At 43.7% G+C, this 16254-nt stretch overlaps 1 protein-coding gene across 1 annotated transcript; it reads left to right on the top strand.

Moving 5' to 3' along the window:
• The first annotated feature begins 14394 nt into the window (after window positions 1–14394).
• On the top strand, window positions 14395–15655 carry ptrh2 (peptidyl-tRNA hydrolase 2). The gene is made up of 2 exons (XM_057053738.1): window positions 14395–14467; window positions 14801–15655. Exons 1-2 carry the CDS (start codon window positions 14427–14429, stop codon window positions 15312–15314), a joined length of 555 nt encoding a protein of 184 aa, XP_056909718.1. The 5' UTR covers window positions 14395–14426; the 3' UTR covers window positions 15315–15655.
• The last annotated feature ends 599 nt before the right edge of the window (window positions 15656–16254 follow it).

Genomic DNA, 16254 nt, shown 5'->3' with positions numbered 1-16254 from the left:
CGAGAGAATCAAAACATCTCTTATCTGGTTAATCAGCACCAATGAAATCGAGACAGACGTTTGAATGCGCACATCATGAATGAGAGTTACAGAAAAGAAAACTTGAGTTTCTTTGAAAATGACCATGACAGAGACTATGCTTAATGAGTATTCAGCCCCAGGTGGACCTGTGGGAACAACTGTACTGAGCTGGCATTTTCAAATCAGCCTTGCACACACACACACATAAATAAATAATGAGAACGAGCATGTGTCACACAAAGGAAAATAAAGGCACCAACACAGGAGATCATAAATGTGAACGGTTTGTAATTATGGACATTTCAGAACTGTTCACGGTTTGACTGACCCTGCTGTAAAAATGTGGTATGAAGATACGGTGTGATAACATCTGGTCAACTCTGCTCCTCTGGTTATTGTCTATTATCTCCTGACAGGATTCCAGTGAGAAATCAAAGAGAAAAAGGAAGGCAGAAGATGGTCCTGGAGATTAAAGTTGACAAACTCCAAACCAAGCCTGTGCCACTATTCTTCACGCCTGCCTGACTCTACAGACCCCATGAACATGCTTAGTTAAAGTCAGCGACAGAAAAATACCCAAATTAACATTTCAAAGAGGAAAATGCTGTTTTCAGTGAAGCTGTGGTTTTTTTTAAAACGAAATTTTAAAAAGCGGCCAAATAACCATTTTAAATCTCAAAACGTTGGACCGTGATGCAAAAATGGCATCTTTCTTCTACCATATTGGTGTCAGACTAACATTTGGCCATTTTCTGTATTTGTTCAAATGTTTGATAGCTTTCAAAGGGAATAGGACAAATTCCTGTGATGAATATTCCACTGAATTCCACTGTTAGCTAAGAGTTTCCTATTTCTGGGCAAATGATTAAATGTGAGTGAAGGTTTGCTGAGGCTGACAACAAGTAGCACGGAGAATTACGCAGAATTGAGTCAGTTATCACTGTTGCTCAAGAGGAACAAGGAAGCTGTTTGTGCAATCGGCCATTGGTTCTTCCAGCCTGACTCATGATAGCATCATGGTTGATATAGCAACATCGTGCTGAGAACAACGTCTGCTTACGGGACAGGAGAGGATCCAGTCAGGAACAAAGGGTCACACAACTCCGGAGTTCCTCTTTAAGGAACCAGTGAACAAGGAGCTCAGTGAATCAGACATGACTGAATTAATTATCAGAAATGTTCTGTGTTTGCACAGTGGGCTGATCCGAGCGGGTGGTGTGCTCTCGCCTCTATGTGTTTACAGATCTGCGTACGCATGTTTGTTTCTGGAGGGTGCTCTTGACGCACAAGGGCAGTTGGGCATTACGCAACTCAGCGTCAATTTCAAAACGATCAAGTCTGGGGTGGGGCAGAGACTTCCGGAGCCATGAGAGACGAGGCTGGACATGACGGGAGGTGGTGGGAGGACAGTGGAGCAACAGCAAACGGTCATTTCTGCCGTTGGTGCCACTCCCCAATGTCCAATCCAATCCAAGGAGTCACATTTAGTTGGATAGTAGCCAAAAATACACACACACACACATCCTGTACTTCTATCTCTGTGAGACTTTCATTGATATAATACATCCCCCAGGTCCCCATGGTAACAATCACAGCTAACCCAATTCTATCCCTCAAACAGTTGTGAAGTTGTTTATCTAACAAAAGGATTAAAACGATACATTAAAAAAGATTTATCAAGCTTAACAGGCAGTGCACGTGAACTGTAATGCAGGTAAATGCAACGGTAAATGTTTAGTAGAAAAGTATTAATGCTAAAGATGTCTGTGTAAATTCTCAGTCATCCAGGTCATTGTATCCAAGGTAGTTTTCTCTGTCAACTGGACTGGGTTTCTTCTCTTGAAGACGTTTCGCCTTCTATCCAGAAGGCTTCTTCAGTTCTGAAATCGCTTGGAGACTCTCACCATCCACTGGAACACAAGTTGGGAGTGATCAGAACCCTCCAACACCGGGCCAGAGAAATACCCACCACATCCCAAGGCAGAAAGAAGGAACAGGACCACATTAAGACAGCTCTCAAAACATGTGGCTACCCAGACTGGGCCTTCACCAGGACCTCAAGAAAGCGAGACCTCAGCGAAGGAGAGGAGGAGAGAAACAAACGCCGCAGCGTTTCCATCCCCTACCTGTCTGGAGTCTCGGAGAAGTTTAGGAGGATCCTCCAGAAACACGACATACCGGTTCATTTCAAACCCAGCAACACTCTCAGACAGAGGTTAGTACACCAAAGGACAAGACACCAAGACCCAAACAAAGTAATGTTGTCTATGCTGTACAGTGCCAGGAGGAATGCAAGGAACTGTACATTGGGAAACCAAACAACCTCTCCACAGAAGAATGGCACAACACAGACGTGCCACCTCTTCGGGTCAGGATTCAGCAGTCCACTTACACTTAAAGGAGAGTGGGCACTCCTTCGAGGACAGCCAAGTAAGGATACTGGCCAGAGAAGACCGCTGGTTTGAAAGGGGGGTTAAGGAAGCTATCCATGTTAAATTGGAGAAACCATCCTTGAACAGAGGTGGTGGCCTGAGGCACTTCCTATCACCCACATACAATGCAGTCCTCCACTCCTTCCAACAGCAAAACAAACATTCACACCATTCCAGGAGACCCAGTGACTCATCACCATGTGACCCAGCAGACAAAGGGGAGACACCTCAACAGAAACTAGGTGAACGACCCGACCAACGACCCTGCTAACGACTCTCAGGTGACCACCCGGATCATTAGCATGCAAATGGTCCACAGGGGCTATATATTTTCAAGCTCTCTCCCAAGCGATTTCAGAACTGAAGAAGCCTTCTGGATAGAAGGCGAAACGTCTTCAAGAGAAGAAACCCAGTCCAGTTGACAGAGAAAACTACCTTGGATATTAATGCTAAAATACATTTACTGTGGTTGTCTGTGAAATCCCAACCAGCTGTACCAGCGGAGGAACAGAACACGGCAGGAATAACTGATAATCCCACACATCATCTTTCTTCACAAGCCCAATACATTCACACGAGACTCTAGAAGGTATTTACTGGAGCTTAATAGCAGCCTGTGTTAATTACAACTACAAGTTCATTCCAGCTGTCTTAAAGCCTGGCACCCAGGCATTGGCGCACTGTTGGCTCACGGGAAGAAGGCCGTCGGTTCGATTCCCCGTTGCATAAGTGTTGAGTTTGCTCTCTCTGTGGGTTTCTTCTGCCCAACAGATTACATTGATCCACAGGAGCGGCAGGCCAAGCTGAAGCAGCTCTGACTGAGCCCCTATCTGGACTTCTCCTTTCATTGTACAATCATAGTAGGGTGACTAAAATGGTTCTTCATCTTTTCTTAAACCCAAAAAATCAACCATCCTCGGTCGGGGACAGGTGGATGTTTGACAACTGGCTCCAGCACAATTATTCCTGTCAAACCTACAGAAACCAGCACTTTCATGCATGTGGTCCTGTCTGTCACAGCAGAAACACAGACATGGTGCAAAAACACAGGTGTGATGACTGGAACAGCAACTGAGGAAGGGGCTTTTGCACTTCAGATGCTCAGTGATAAATGTGAAGAAAACACATTTCTGTTAGCACATGTCCAATAATACACAAGCCACACGATCCTACAAAAACCCTTAATTCATAGATCAAAAAGATTAAACATTTATGAGGAAATGATCCAATTCCTAATCTATTGTTTTAAATTCCAAGATTATTCCAGATCCAGAATCATTTCAGACACCAGTTTTGGGGCAGACTCGTCTTTTCTAGCTCATGACAACAAATATAGCTGCTTCTCAAGAAATAGGCCAGACAATGGCGACCATAGGCTCCCCAGTCCTCAGTGACCACAACTGCAGGACAGTCTTGTCATGAGCAGGACGCTGCGGTTGTCACAGGCCATTTTAGCAAATTAGACATGGTCCAGTTAGCATAACCTGTTAGCTGCTTCTGAAAGAGAGAAAAGCTTTGTGACACCACAGATGGTAAAGCTTGGACAGGACCTCTGAAAGCAACGCTGGACTGAGGCAGTCATGGGGGGGGGGGGGGGGGTCATATATGGGTGATAAGTGAACACACACACACACAAATATCAGTGCTTTGTGCATCTGATTGAACATTTTTGGATTTCTTCAAAGACTCCAGCTAAAGTCAAATCACTTTTGAAGAGTCATTTTGTTAAAGAAGTACAACTGCCTCCTATATTTGGTTCTAACTTCGCTTTAATTTTATTTAGTGTTCTTGTCTTTTGTTAATGTTCCGCTCTTTTATGCTTCCTCTCTGTTTACTTCCTCACACACCCCCTGTGTGTGACCTCTTTCCGGTGAGAAGTACTGAATAAATACAGTAACAGGATAAATATCAAGCTTGGCTTGAAGAAACATTTTCACATTTTTGAACATCCAAATCAATTTTTACTTCAAAAGGAAAAATCATATTAGAAACCTTAGATTTAAAAAAAATAAATGTAATTAAGTGTTTGCTTCACAATTTTCTTAATTATTTTTCTTTTGACTTAGGTTTTGCACAAAACATACACAAAGGATTCACCATTACTAATATTAATATGTTGTGCTCCACCTGTATGTAATGATTGAGTGGACTGTTTTATTAAGAGATAAATCACATTACCTGTGTGATTTTCTACCAGTAACTTAGCATTCCAGGATATTGCATGTAAGCATCAGATCCCTCTTGATGATGCCATCATCAGTCATGCTGAGCAGCTTGTGGAAATCAAAATCTGAACAGTCTCAACAATGTTCAGCGATAAATCTGAGTTCCAGCTATAAGGGAACTAAAAATGCTTTTCTGTTTCCTAGTCAAGTCCAAAACGGTCCTCAAAGCAACACACACACACACACACACACACACACACACATACACACACATATACACAGTCCTCTCATATCATTTTAGATGTTTTGAAAGGGTGAAAATATTGACATAATGGGACAGTATTTTTTGATGCAATTGCCCCTCAATTGGTTTGAGTTTCAATAAATGAATGATCAAAATCAGCAGCAGAATCATGACATGCAAACTGAGACCAAGACACAACATGTACCGGCCACTCATAACAGCTCAAACTGCATAAGCAACTTTCCCAAAATTGGTTTAATACTTTGTTGATCTTGATTCAACATTGAAGCGGCCATTGCTGAAAGTAAGTTCATGGTGAACCACTCAGTTGACCTCTCTGCTGAAGTCTTTACAACATTGCAGGAGTGACTTTCATCACTAACCCAAAAACAAACTTAAGGGTGGCAGTGATACACATCGCTGTAAAAATAAATCACTCAAAATTACACCAAGACAGGAATGATGCTGTAAATTAAAGACGTTCTTCCGAATTATTATTATTGAACATTCCTGCCTAGATGCGGGTTTTTCACCCATTAACTTTGAGTACTGATCCAATCGCAGTGAAATGAGATCTTTGCGGTGCTCTTGCTTGATTTTATTGTTTTCATGGTCTGTATTATGAGCCCCCACCCATTGCCTCCTCCCTCAGAGCAGCTGGATAAAATACACTTGATGCTGTGCCAAGAAGCACTCTTTTTTCTTCTTCTACACGCCTGACTTGCGCTCTTTTATCTTTCTCCAATAAGCAAACCTGTCCATGTACAATGACCTCCTGCAGACTCAGCAGGACAGAAAACAGGGGGGGCAGCCCTCACCCCTGTCAGGGACCAGCAAAGCCAACACTTCGGCGCTCTTCTGACTCAGAAGGTTGAGTCTGCTTGTTGTGCACCGCCCTCTGCTGGTGCAGCACCCACACTGGAAATAAAGCGAGAAAAAAAACACAAAAAGAACAGAGAAAGTCTCCAGTAATAGACAATTTACACACTCCCGAAGGAAAAGTCACGACAGACAGACAGACAGACAGACAGACAGACAGACAGACAGACAGACAGACAGACAGAGCTTCATTTTACTCTTTTTCAGCGAAGCCTAAACGTCACTTCCGTTCCTCAGATCGTGCGAGGCCTCTGTGGTTTATAACCTGGACCTATGGCTCCATCTACCGACTCTCACTGGCAACGGTTTGAATTCGTGCGCTAAGCTTTATTTTAGTTGCACACATAATTCCAAATAATGCGGTTATTGTACAGAAACTTCAGTGTTTGAATCACAGTCTGTAGAGTATGCAGCAGCAAGGATGCTGGATAAAGGGGCGACGATTCTATTTTATTTCTTATTTTATTCTATTTTTATTTTTATTATTTTTAATTTTTTTTTTTTTAAACAGCGCTGTACGTTTCTTTGGGGAGATGCTAATTTCCCTAATGGACACCCCCTAAAGGGATCAATAAAGTACCCTGATTCTGATTCTGATTCTGACGTAGATACAAACGTAAGATTTGTCCGCAGTGGGAAAGATAAAGGAATAAATTGATGGAAATTGTAAATACTCGATTTTTTGTGTATGTACCGGTATTTGAAAAATAATTAGGGCAAAAGTTTCGGGTACATTATCCACTGTTATTTTAAAGTTTGAATATCATTAAATAAACTGATCATATCAGCATTCAAATAGACAAGAATCTCTCCTCAGTCAGAGTCGACAATAGAAGCGAATACAGTGGCACAAACAAAAGCATCTGATTTGCTGTTTTAAACAAGTGTGCACTGGTTTATGGGTGTTAGAGGTAAGATCAGTCAGCTCTATAAAAAAACATGCACCACAGCGGCTCGCAGAGAGCACCAAGTTCTATCATGAACCCGGTGACACTGCAGTACCAGATACGGTCGCTAGATGGCAACAAAAACTTGTTTATAACCTGCAAAACTAAGCTGCGCCACTGACCATAATTTTTTTTTTTAAAAAACTCTAACTTTATTCGAGAGCCCCAGAGTTCCACATGTCATCAACACGACTGAGAACAAACAATTCAATGGACAGAGACATAACAACAGATATTTCAGACGGAAGACTGACAGATGTCCAATAGACGGTTAACCAACCCCACATTAACAGGAGCTGGGTAAAAAAACAAAAACAAACATGCACACTGCGTGGTGACATGGTAAGGAAATAACAAGAGCAGAAAAATAAAGCAGAAAATGGAAACGATTGGAGAAACGACAAAAGAACGTGCACACGGTGGGGAGCTAAATGAAGAAAAAGAAGCAAAGAACCGAGGGATGTGGTTTCTCCTCATGCGCGCTCAGTCAGAGAGGTCAGTGAGTGCGATTGTTCCTGGACTGGCTGTCATAACAGTGCGGCTACTGAAAAGCCTGTTCATCTCTGACTTAAATGCACGCATGCATGCGACAGTGCATGTGCACAAGAAACCTTACAGCTGATGATATTGCAAAAGAAAAATGAAACAAAAGCAACGTCAGCATGAGCGCAGCCTTTTAAGACCTGCGTCACAGCATCACCAAGTTTAGGTTTCAGCTGTTACAAAACACGCAAGGGCAAGTTTACAACTCCAGCGTGAAAGAAGCTGTAGCTGTAGTAGCGAGTCATGGACAAAAAATACAATTTGCTTACCAGGTAAAGAAGGAAAGTGCGCTGGCCCCTGCCAATACCCACCAAGGAGAGGATGCCCAGTCCAACCCAGTACCCGCACCACAGCGTCTTCTTCTCCATGTATCGCACATACTGCAGAGGCCAGAGAGGACATTCAACCACATGGCAGAGACACATGCACAGAATGAGGAAAACAAGAGGGGATGGGGGGGGGGGGCACAGAGGAAGGGAGGGAGGGACAGGCACAGAGTGAGGAGAGAAGGTAGGAGAGTGAAAGTGTGAAAAACAGAGGACACTTAAAAGGGGGTGGGAGAGAGCAGATCAGCAGTGAGAAGAGGAAGAGGGACATTTGGAGACACAAGTTGTTTTTGTAATGTTGAGGGCAAAGCTGTAGGAGGAGAACAGACTGACTGACTGACTGACTGACTGACTGACTGACTGACTGACTGACTGACTGACTGACTGATTATTCAACTGGTTAAGTAAGGCAACCCAAGTGTCCATCTCTGCTCCTCTTCCTTCAGTTCACCCACCCCGACAGACCTCCTCCCCCAAGGGAAGGCGGGTTGTTTTCAGGAAGAAACCCAGCATATGTTACAGAAGAAGGGAGGGAAATGACGGGAGAAGGAAGTTCTGAATCCACAAAACCAAAACACTGTTTTCAGGCAGGGATTCCTGGCAGGGCGCACCTAGATCAGCGCACGACTTACAGTCAAAGGTGGGTGGTTGCACAACTTCCTATTTAAATTATGTGGCATGCGGCAGGAAAAAAACTGTGGACAAAACCAGCAGTCATGACCATTATAGCACTCATTCATTCATCCATTCATTCACCCACCACCTGATGTGTTCCTTCTATAGCATAAGTGATGCAGGAGGAGACGGTGAGATCTTTTCACTATGTCACCAACACAGGAAACGATGGGATGCTGAAGAAAGCTACGGCAAAGCAAAGCATTCTGTAACCGCACCAGACAATCATCAAGAGGAAATTAATACTTTCACAGATTTCAACTAGAACTTTTGACCTTCCGTAAGTCTCCTTCAGTAACCAAGCAACCATCACTCCAACCCGGGCGACATTCTCAGAGGCTTTTCCATGATTAAAACCTTCTTTTCAGTCCTTTTCCGCAGACACCCGACTGTATTTCCAGCAACTTCAGTGAGCTACTTCTCCAGTCGCTGTGTGGTGCAGAGGTGATTATTGCGGAAGGTTTCATGGCACGATTCCTGTTGCTCCGCTTGAACATGTAGCGACGTGTTGGAGGAGCGTCAGCCAAAAGAATCATAACAGGTCATTTCAGTCACATCGTTCTTCAGTCATTTATTTCTCCTCTGAATCTATTCTTAACTCATTTGAGCAGAAGGATTTCTCTCCTTCCCACAGCCTCGTAGATCCATATGTGATCCTGTTGGTCTGTTGGATCCGGTCCCCCTGTTGACAACACAGAAGCTGCAGAGCCGCATCAGCAACAGTAGCAGCAGCAAACAGAGGCTCTGAAGACTTGATGTGTGCGTGTCTCCGGCATGGTACAAACCACTTCCATAAACACTGGGGGATTTGGGTCTGTGCTGGTGTGTTTCCATGGCAGCCGTGACAACACGTGTTCCAAATGTTGCTGAACAGCAGCTTCGTTCACTCTGAACACAGCTCATGGGTCCTGTGGCTCACCACTTCCTCTTGTACTTTAGAAAATAAACACATTTTCTTTACACCTTCAACCACACAGAGCAGCCCTGGATGCACACGGTGACCCTCTCCTGATGTCTGAGGGATGTCTGAGGGATGTCTCCAGGATGTCTCCAGGATGTCTCCAGGATGTCTCCATCACTGGAGACACACACATCGCCTGTCTGTTTCCAGGTGTACCTTTTCTCACTATCTGCTCTTTTTATGTCTTCCTCTACTAAATGTCATGTTTTTCCTCAGTATGAGCGACGATCTACCAGCTCAGCCACCTGGGATCTTCTGGTATTTCTGGCTAAGTGGTTTCATCCTGGATAATGTTTCGGACAGCCAACAGTCATCTGCTTCCTCACAGTCTCACACGGTCTCAGGGTTTTGGACTTTGGCTGGCTGCTGATGACACCCACAGCAGATCGCGATGACTTCTGATCATTTAGGACCATTTATTGTGCTTTCTCTTGTGTTTAATTAGCTTTTTCTTACCTCTCTGCTCTCCATTTTGGATTTGTTTGGCATCCAGGTGCCTCAGATAATCGACCTTCTTCTTACTGGATGCTGGAATTAAACAAGCCTGTACAAAGAGGAACAATATTAGAACGACAAAAGCAAACATGTCCTGTCTCCTGCATGTCTAATTTCACTCCCACACAGCAGCTTCCCCTTTCCTGCAGCTTACTGTTAACCCTCCGACGTGCCAAAGATCGGAGAGAGCTTCACTTATTATTAAGTGTGTGTGTGTGCGTGTGTGTGTGTGTGTGTGTGGTGTTGTAGTAGACGCACAAAAGGAGGGAAGAAAAATGTTGGGTGAAATGGGACCAGACATTTTGTCCTCCCTTATGTATTTGCAGAGCTCCACACACGTGCACACCTGTGCTCGCAGGTCGGGGGGGGGGGGCAACGCCGGGCATCGTGATAAAGTGAGCCAGGAAGAGCGATGGTTACTCTCTTGGAGTACACGTGCTGCTCCTGCGCATGTGATGAATCCAAGCTTTTATTATATTCAACACACAGTGTGTAAAAATATTTAGATAATGAAAAAGTATTGTTCTAAAGAAAAATGTGAGTTCTTAAGTCAGGTTTGGCTCATCCTAATCATTGTGGGTCTTTTACTGTCTATTTCATGCAGCTTAATAGACAATTAGAAGAAAATAAATGTTTTTTTTACTCCTGATAGAGCTTGAAGGGACAGATCATCTTCTCATGGAATTCTTAATAAAACCTTCAGTCTAATACCTCAAACCTTGAACACATACCCACGTGCACAGTGTAAATCCTACATGCACAACAGTGTTTAATACACCCTGTAATTTCCTTTGCCACGTTAAAAAGGAGCATTGTTTCATCCAACTGAGCGTGAGATATCCTGATAAACATTAATTATAAGAACTTTTGCCAGAGCCTCTTAAAACATACATCTTAGGTGGGTGAATGTTTTATACTCGGCAAATAAAGTTTATTAAGAAAGTTTTGATGTTCAGAGTGACTCTGTAAGCCAGTGCAGGGTCTCATAATATCCCTCCTGCTTCTGTGAAAAACAGCAGCACACCTCAACTTCATTGGTTGATTGTGCAATCACCTCTGCCAAAACACCCGAGACCGGTTGTGTAACTTTTGTGTTTAGATGGACAATGAGAAAGTCAATAGGGAGAAACCCGAGAAGGTCGATACTCTTTTATATTTATAACAAAGATATCCACAGGGCACAACTGGGACACACTGGTACTCCACAAACCACACAGCTGGGCTCTAACACAAACACTTGCATTTTAGCTATGTATTATCAAAAGAGGGGAAAAACTCACCTTGTCAGCTAATGATTAATCGACATAAACTCTAAGAGCCTTAAAACATGTCACACAATCTTAGTGACTAGGGCAAAAGACTACAACTAGTTTTCCATCCTACCATGTGCAGAGGGCGCGGTGATGGAGGGTGAAGGACAGAGTCCTGATAAAGTGCTGTTGGGGGAGGCCAGAACCAGGCACAGAAACAGGGTGAGATTTCATCAACCTCAGGAGAAGCAGTCTAATTAATGTTCTATAAATAAGCAGATCACTTTCCCGGAGCTCATTTATGCTCAGGCCGCAGCAGGATTCTCACAGTTTGCATAAATGGGATTTGGGCTTGACTCATTTCCCAAGCAGTTTTTCCGATCCCAAATAGAAGCCATATCAGCACGTTGGAATTTCAGTACCAGGGCCATTTGCTGTTTAGGCAAGTGAGGGAAGTTGACAGCACATTTATTTGATGGAAATCTGATGGGTTGGTGGTAAAAGGATGAAACACTGGACCACAACAACCCGCAGCTCTGCTGAAACACTTGAAAACCAGTTGGAACCAGGGCCTTACTAGAACATGGACCATTGCCTGCAACATTTGATTTAAAAAAAAGTCTAGATTTACCTGAAAGAAATGTGTGTTAACTTAAATCTAAACACCTTTGTGTTTCCAGGCAACAGCATCAAAGCGCACGAGAGGACGTTCAAAAAGATAGCTGGTAAAAATTGGACGTACTGTATGTGGAAGAGCAGCTAAAGTGAAACAGGTGTCCATCCCCAGGCTCACAAAATAGTTTGTTAATAAGTTTGTTCTCGGATCACCTCAACAAAACAGACAAGCATGTAAAATTCACCCGGAAAGATGTAAAAGGATACAGTCTGGCCTTTCTGGACTGTGCAGTCAAGATCACTGAGGACAGAAACCTCACTATCGAAGTCTACAGAAAACCTACACATACCAACCAGTACCTCCAGTTTGACTCTCACCACCCACTGGAACACAAGTTGGGAGTGATCAAAACCCTCCAACACCGGGCCAAGAAGACCTCAAGAAAACGAGACCCCAGCAAAGAAGAGGAGGAGAAAGACAAAGGCCACAGCGTTTCGATCCCCTATCTGTCCGGAGTCTCTGAGAAGCTTAGGAGGATCCTCCAGAAACACGACATACCGGTTCAGTTCAACCAAGCAACACTCTCAGACAGAGACTGGTACACCGAAGGACAAGACACCAAGACACAAACAATGTAATGTTGTTTATGCTGTATGGTGCCAGGAGATCACTCTAGATGGTATCTCATTAACATCTAGTCTCTCTGTGAGGAATCTAGGAGCAACTTTTGATCAAAATCTCTCCTTCAACTCACACATTACATTAGTCTCTAGAAGTGCCTTTTTTCACTTGAGGAACATCACAAAGATCAGGAAACTGCTGACGCGGCATGATGCTGAAAAGTTAGTCCATGCATTTGTTACTTCCAGGCTGGACTATTGTAATTCTTTATTATCAGGGTGTCCAAACAACTCTTTAAGAAGCCTCCAGCTGATCCAAAATGCTGCAGCCAGAGTTCTGACAGGTATTGACAAAAGGGATCACATAACTCCTGTACTGGCGTCGCTTCATTGGTTGCCCGTTAAATTTAGAATAAATGTTAAAACCCTTCTTTTGACCTACAAGGTCCTCAGAGGCCTAGCTCCATCCTACCTGGAGGAGCTAGTGATACCTTATCAGCCCAATAGACCGCTCCGCTCTCAGAATGCTGGTCTACTTGTGGTCCCCAGAGTTTCTAGGAGTAGAATGGGGGGCCGAGCATTTAGCTACCAGGCCCCCCTGCTATGGAACCAGCTCCCTGTCCAGGTACGGGAGGCTGACTCCATCGCTACTTTTAAGATTAGACTTAAAACCTTCCTCTTTGAAAAAGCTTATTGTTACTAATTCAGTAGTTCCAGTTACTATCATAGACAGACAAATGATCATACTTAGGGGGTCGTCTAATCGTTAGGTCACATCTTAGTTATGCTGTTATAGGCCAAGGCTGCCGGGGTCCAGAAACATGATCACCTGACAGGCCTCTGTCACCCCACTGGGTCATGGTTTCCTCTCCTCTCCTCTCCTCTCCTTTCCTTTCCTCTCCTCATCAAGCAGGCTAGTTATGCTGATTCTTGTGTAGTTGTTCTGCCCCCCCCCCCCCTATTTATTTACAGGTATCGCCGCCCTCAGAGCTGCATAATGACCTCCGGCCCCGCTGAAGTGATTGTACATCATATTTTTTGTGTGTGTTTCTGTGCTCTGTGCCTCTCCTCTCCTCTCCTCTCCTCTCCTCTCCTCTCCTCTCCTCTCCTCTCCTCTCCCCCTCCTTCTCCTTCTCCTTTTCCTCTCCTCTCCTCTCCTCTTTCCCCTCCTCCTCCTTCTCCTTCTCCTCTCCTCTACCTCCCCTTCACTCTACTTCTCCTCTCCTCTACCCCTCTCCTCTCCTACCTATCCTATCCTCTACCTGTCCTCCCCCTTCTCCTCTCTCTTTACCCAGCCGGCCATCAGCAGGAGGGTCCCCCTACATGAGCCTGGTCCTGCTCAAGGTTTCTTCCTGTTAAAGGGGAGTTTTTCCTTGCCACTGTTGCTTGTCTGGGGTCAGGCCCTGGGATTCTGGAAAGCGCCTTGAAACAATTTTGATTGTATAAGACGCTATATAAATAAAGATTGATTGATTGATTGACACCTCAAACAAAACTAGGTGAACGACCCTGCCAATGACTCTGCCGACGACTCTCAGGTGACCACTCAGATCATTAACATGCCCAGCGAGTTCAGAACTGAAGAAGCCTTCTGGATAGAAGGTGAAATGCCTTCAAAGAGAAGAAACACAGTCCGGTTGACAGAGAAAACTACCTTGGATAGTTTGTTAATAAATGCAGAAAATGTACAACTATTTCGCTTATCAGCAAAACACTCCCATTCCAAAATCATTACGAAATGCACTTATTCACTGTACTTTAAATTTGTCTAGGTGGATATACTTGACCAACATTAGTTTATAACGATATCTTAAGGTCTACTTAATAACATAGACATAAAACAAAATGCAAAAATTCTGGCTTTCAAGGAAATTCTGAAGCCTCAATGGCACCATTTAATAACATTGATCTAAAATCATGTGCAGGGCAATAATTAGGACTGATTAGGACTTAATCTACAAAATTAGTTTCAAATGGATTGAAGGAAATTGGGAAATATTTTACAGCTTTCCCACTTTAGTTTCAGGTAAACTGCTTTTAAAATACATAATCATAATTATTGATTATGTCTGTAAAATAAATATGGAAGGGGTGACTTTACCAATACAATAAAACACACTACATTTGTACATCGCCAGGTTTTGAGTACTTTTACATTTAAAAAATAAAGTTCGGCAGAATAAAATTATAAAACGACAATAATTCCAAAACGCGCTCCACTACGTCATCATCATGCGACAGCAGGAAGCGCCATGAAGTTTCATTCATGCTTTGAGCAACTTCAGACCAGCAGGTAAGAAGTCCTGCATTAAACAGCTTTTCCGGCCTTCACTTCACTTCGATTAGAGTTAAGAGTTTATGAAAACGGAGAGCTTGTATGAAGTTATAGGTTATGTGGCCTGCCAAACAGCGTTTGTGGTAATTGATGGTCTTTGACCGGGAAACGAACGTTAACGGAACTAGCTTCATAATCGACGGTACTGCCAGAATTTAGCTAAAATGTGTTTTGTATCCTGGGAAATTTCTCTCATGTGTAATAAAGTTCAATCCCTGTCTGTTTGGATTATTTTGTTGTCGCGCGTGTGTGTATTTTTCGTAATTACTTTTATTTTTTCACTTGTAACAGGATGGATTTATATGGCCCTGTGGGACTGGGTCTAGCAGTTGGGTTGGGCTGTGGGTTCGCCCTCGGGTGGCATCTCCGGGCTCGCTTCAGCCCATCACCCAAAAGCCTGATGGCAACGATAGGCAACAGCGCTGGAGAAGCAAGTGTCATGGGAGAAGGCGGGGAGATCAAAATGATTCTGGTGGTTCGAAACGACCTGAAAATGGGCAAAGGGAAAGTGGCTGCTCAGTGCTCCCATGCTGCTGTTTCTGCCTATAAGCAGGTTCAGCTCAGAAACCCCAGCCTGCTCAAACAGTGGGAGTATTGCGGCCAACCCAAGGTGGTTGTGAAGGCCCCCGATGAAGACGCCCTAATCGACCTGCTGGGTCATGCAAAGGAAGTGGGACTCCCTGTCAGTCTGATTCAAGATGCTGGAAGGACACAGATCGCACCGGGATCCCGCACCGTGCTGGGGATCGGTCCAGGACCAGCTGATCTGATTGACAGAGTGACTGGGGACTTGAAGCTCTACTAGTATTCCAGGTGTCTTCCAGGACATTTGGAAATATCTTGGTTATGGCTTCTTTTCTACCGGTACCTGATTTGCGTTTGCCTTTGCAGACTCGAGACAGGTGACCCTCAGCTCAGACAGAAACTAGCGTCGAACTTCACAGGTGCATAAAATATTTCATGTTTTCCCAGCAGGGAACATGTGATGGTAAAGCTGTGCCAGGAAAGCAGTGTGTCAAATAGCCGTCCCTTGGAATTTGCTTTAATAAGATAAATGTAATGAATATCTGAATATGATTTGTCTGACAGTTGTATCAAAACTTCCCAAACAAGATGCATTCACACTGAATAAAGATGCCATCAGAAGTGTACGTTTTAATTAAACGTTACATCAGTGTGCTAAATGAAATGAAGTGTGTGGAGGCTGCTGCTGTGTGTAAACGCGATACCTCATACTTTCATTGTATCCTCAAAACTATTACTTTGTTTTGGACTTAAGGTGTTTTTTTAGGTTTTGTCTTTCCTTGACTGCTTTAATTCTTACGGGGTCATTTGGAGGGTGCTGGGAATGGCTCACGCAGGCCCTATATGAGCATTGTGGGGTTTGGTACCTTGCTCATGGGTACCTCGGCACTGCTATAAAAGTGTCCTACCTACCAGAAGAGCTTTCCTGTGTTGTCCACACTAGGGTTTGAACTGAGAACCTTCTGCTTCTGAGATCAGTCCAACAGACTGACTTACCGCCACCAAATTTAGTTATTAAAAAAAGAATAGTTTCCTGAATTAACTTTTTGAATTACATCTTGAAAGACTTATGTTGCTTTTCTTTGGCTTGGTTGTCTCAGAGGAAACAAAACAGATGTACTGTTTAAATAAATGGGGAGCGTTTATGATAGAGTTGGATTATGACATCTATACATGAAAATGACATTTTACCTCTACCTTGGTTAATCCAACCGTCATTA

The sequence above is a fragment of the Takifugu flavidus genome, chromosome 14 (genome assembly GCF_003711565.1).
Source record: "Takifugu flavidus isolate HTHZ2018 chromosome 14, ASM371156v2, whole genome shotgun sequence".
Taxonomy (NCBI): domain Eukaryota; kingdom Metazoa; phylum Chordata; class Actinopteri; order Tetraodontiformes; family Tetraodontidae; genus Takifugu; species Takifugu flavidus.
The sequence above is the reverse complement of the archived record's forward strand: the minus strand, read 5'-3'. Positions and strand labels throughout refer to the sequence as shown.

Bases quoted from the DNA above. Each gene is read 5' to 3' on its own strand.
- ptrh2 (XM_057053738.1), top strand. From the start codon at position 14,427: ATGAAGTTTCATTCATGCTTTGAGCAACTTCAGACCAGCAG. The intron at 14,468-14,800 runs GTAAGAAGTCCT...CACTTGTAACAG, and splicing joins GAGCAACTTCAGACCAGCAG to GATGGATTTATATGGCCCTG.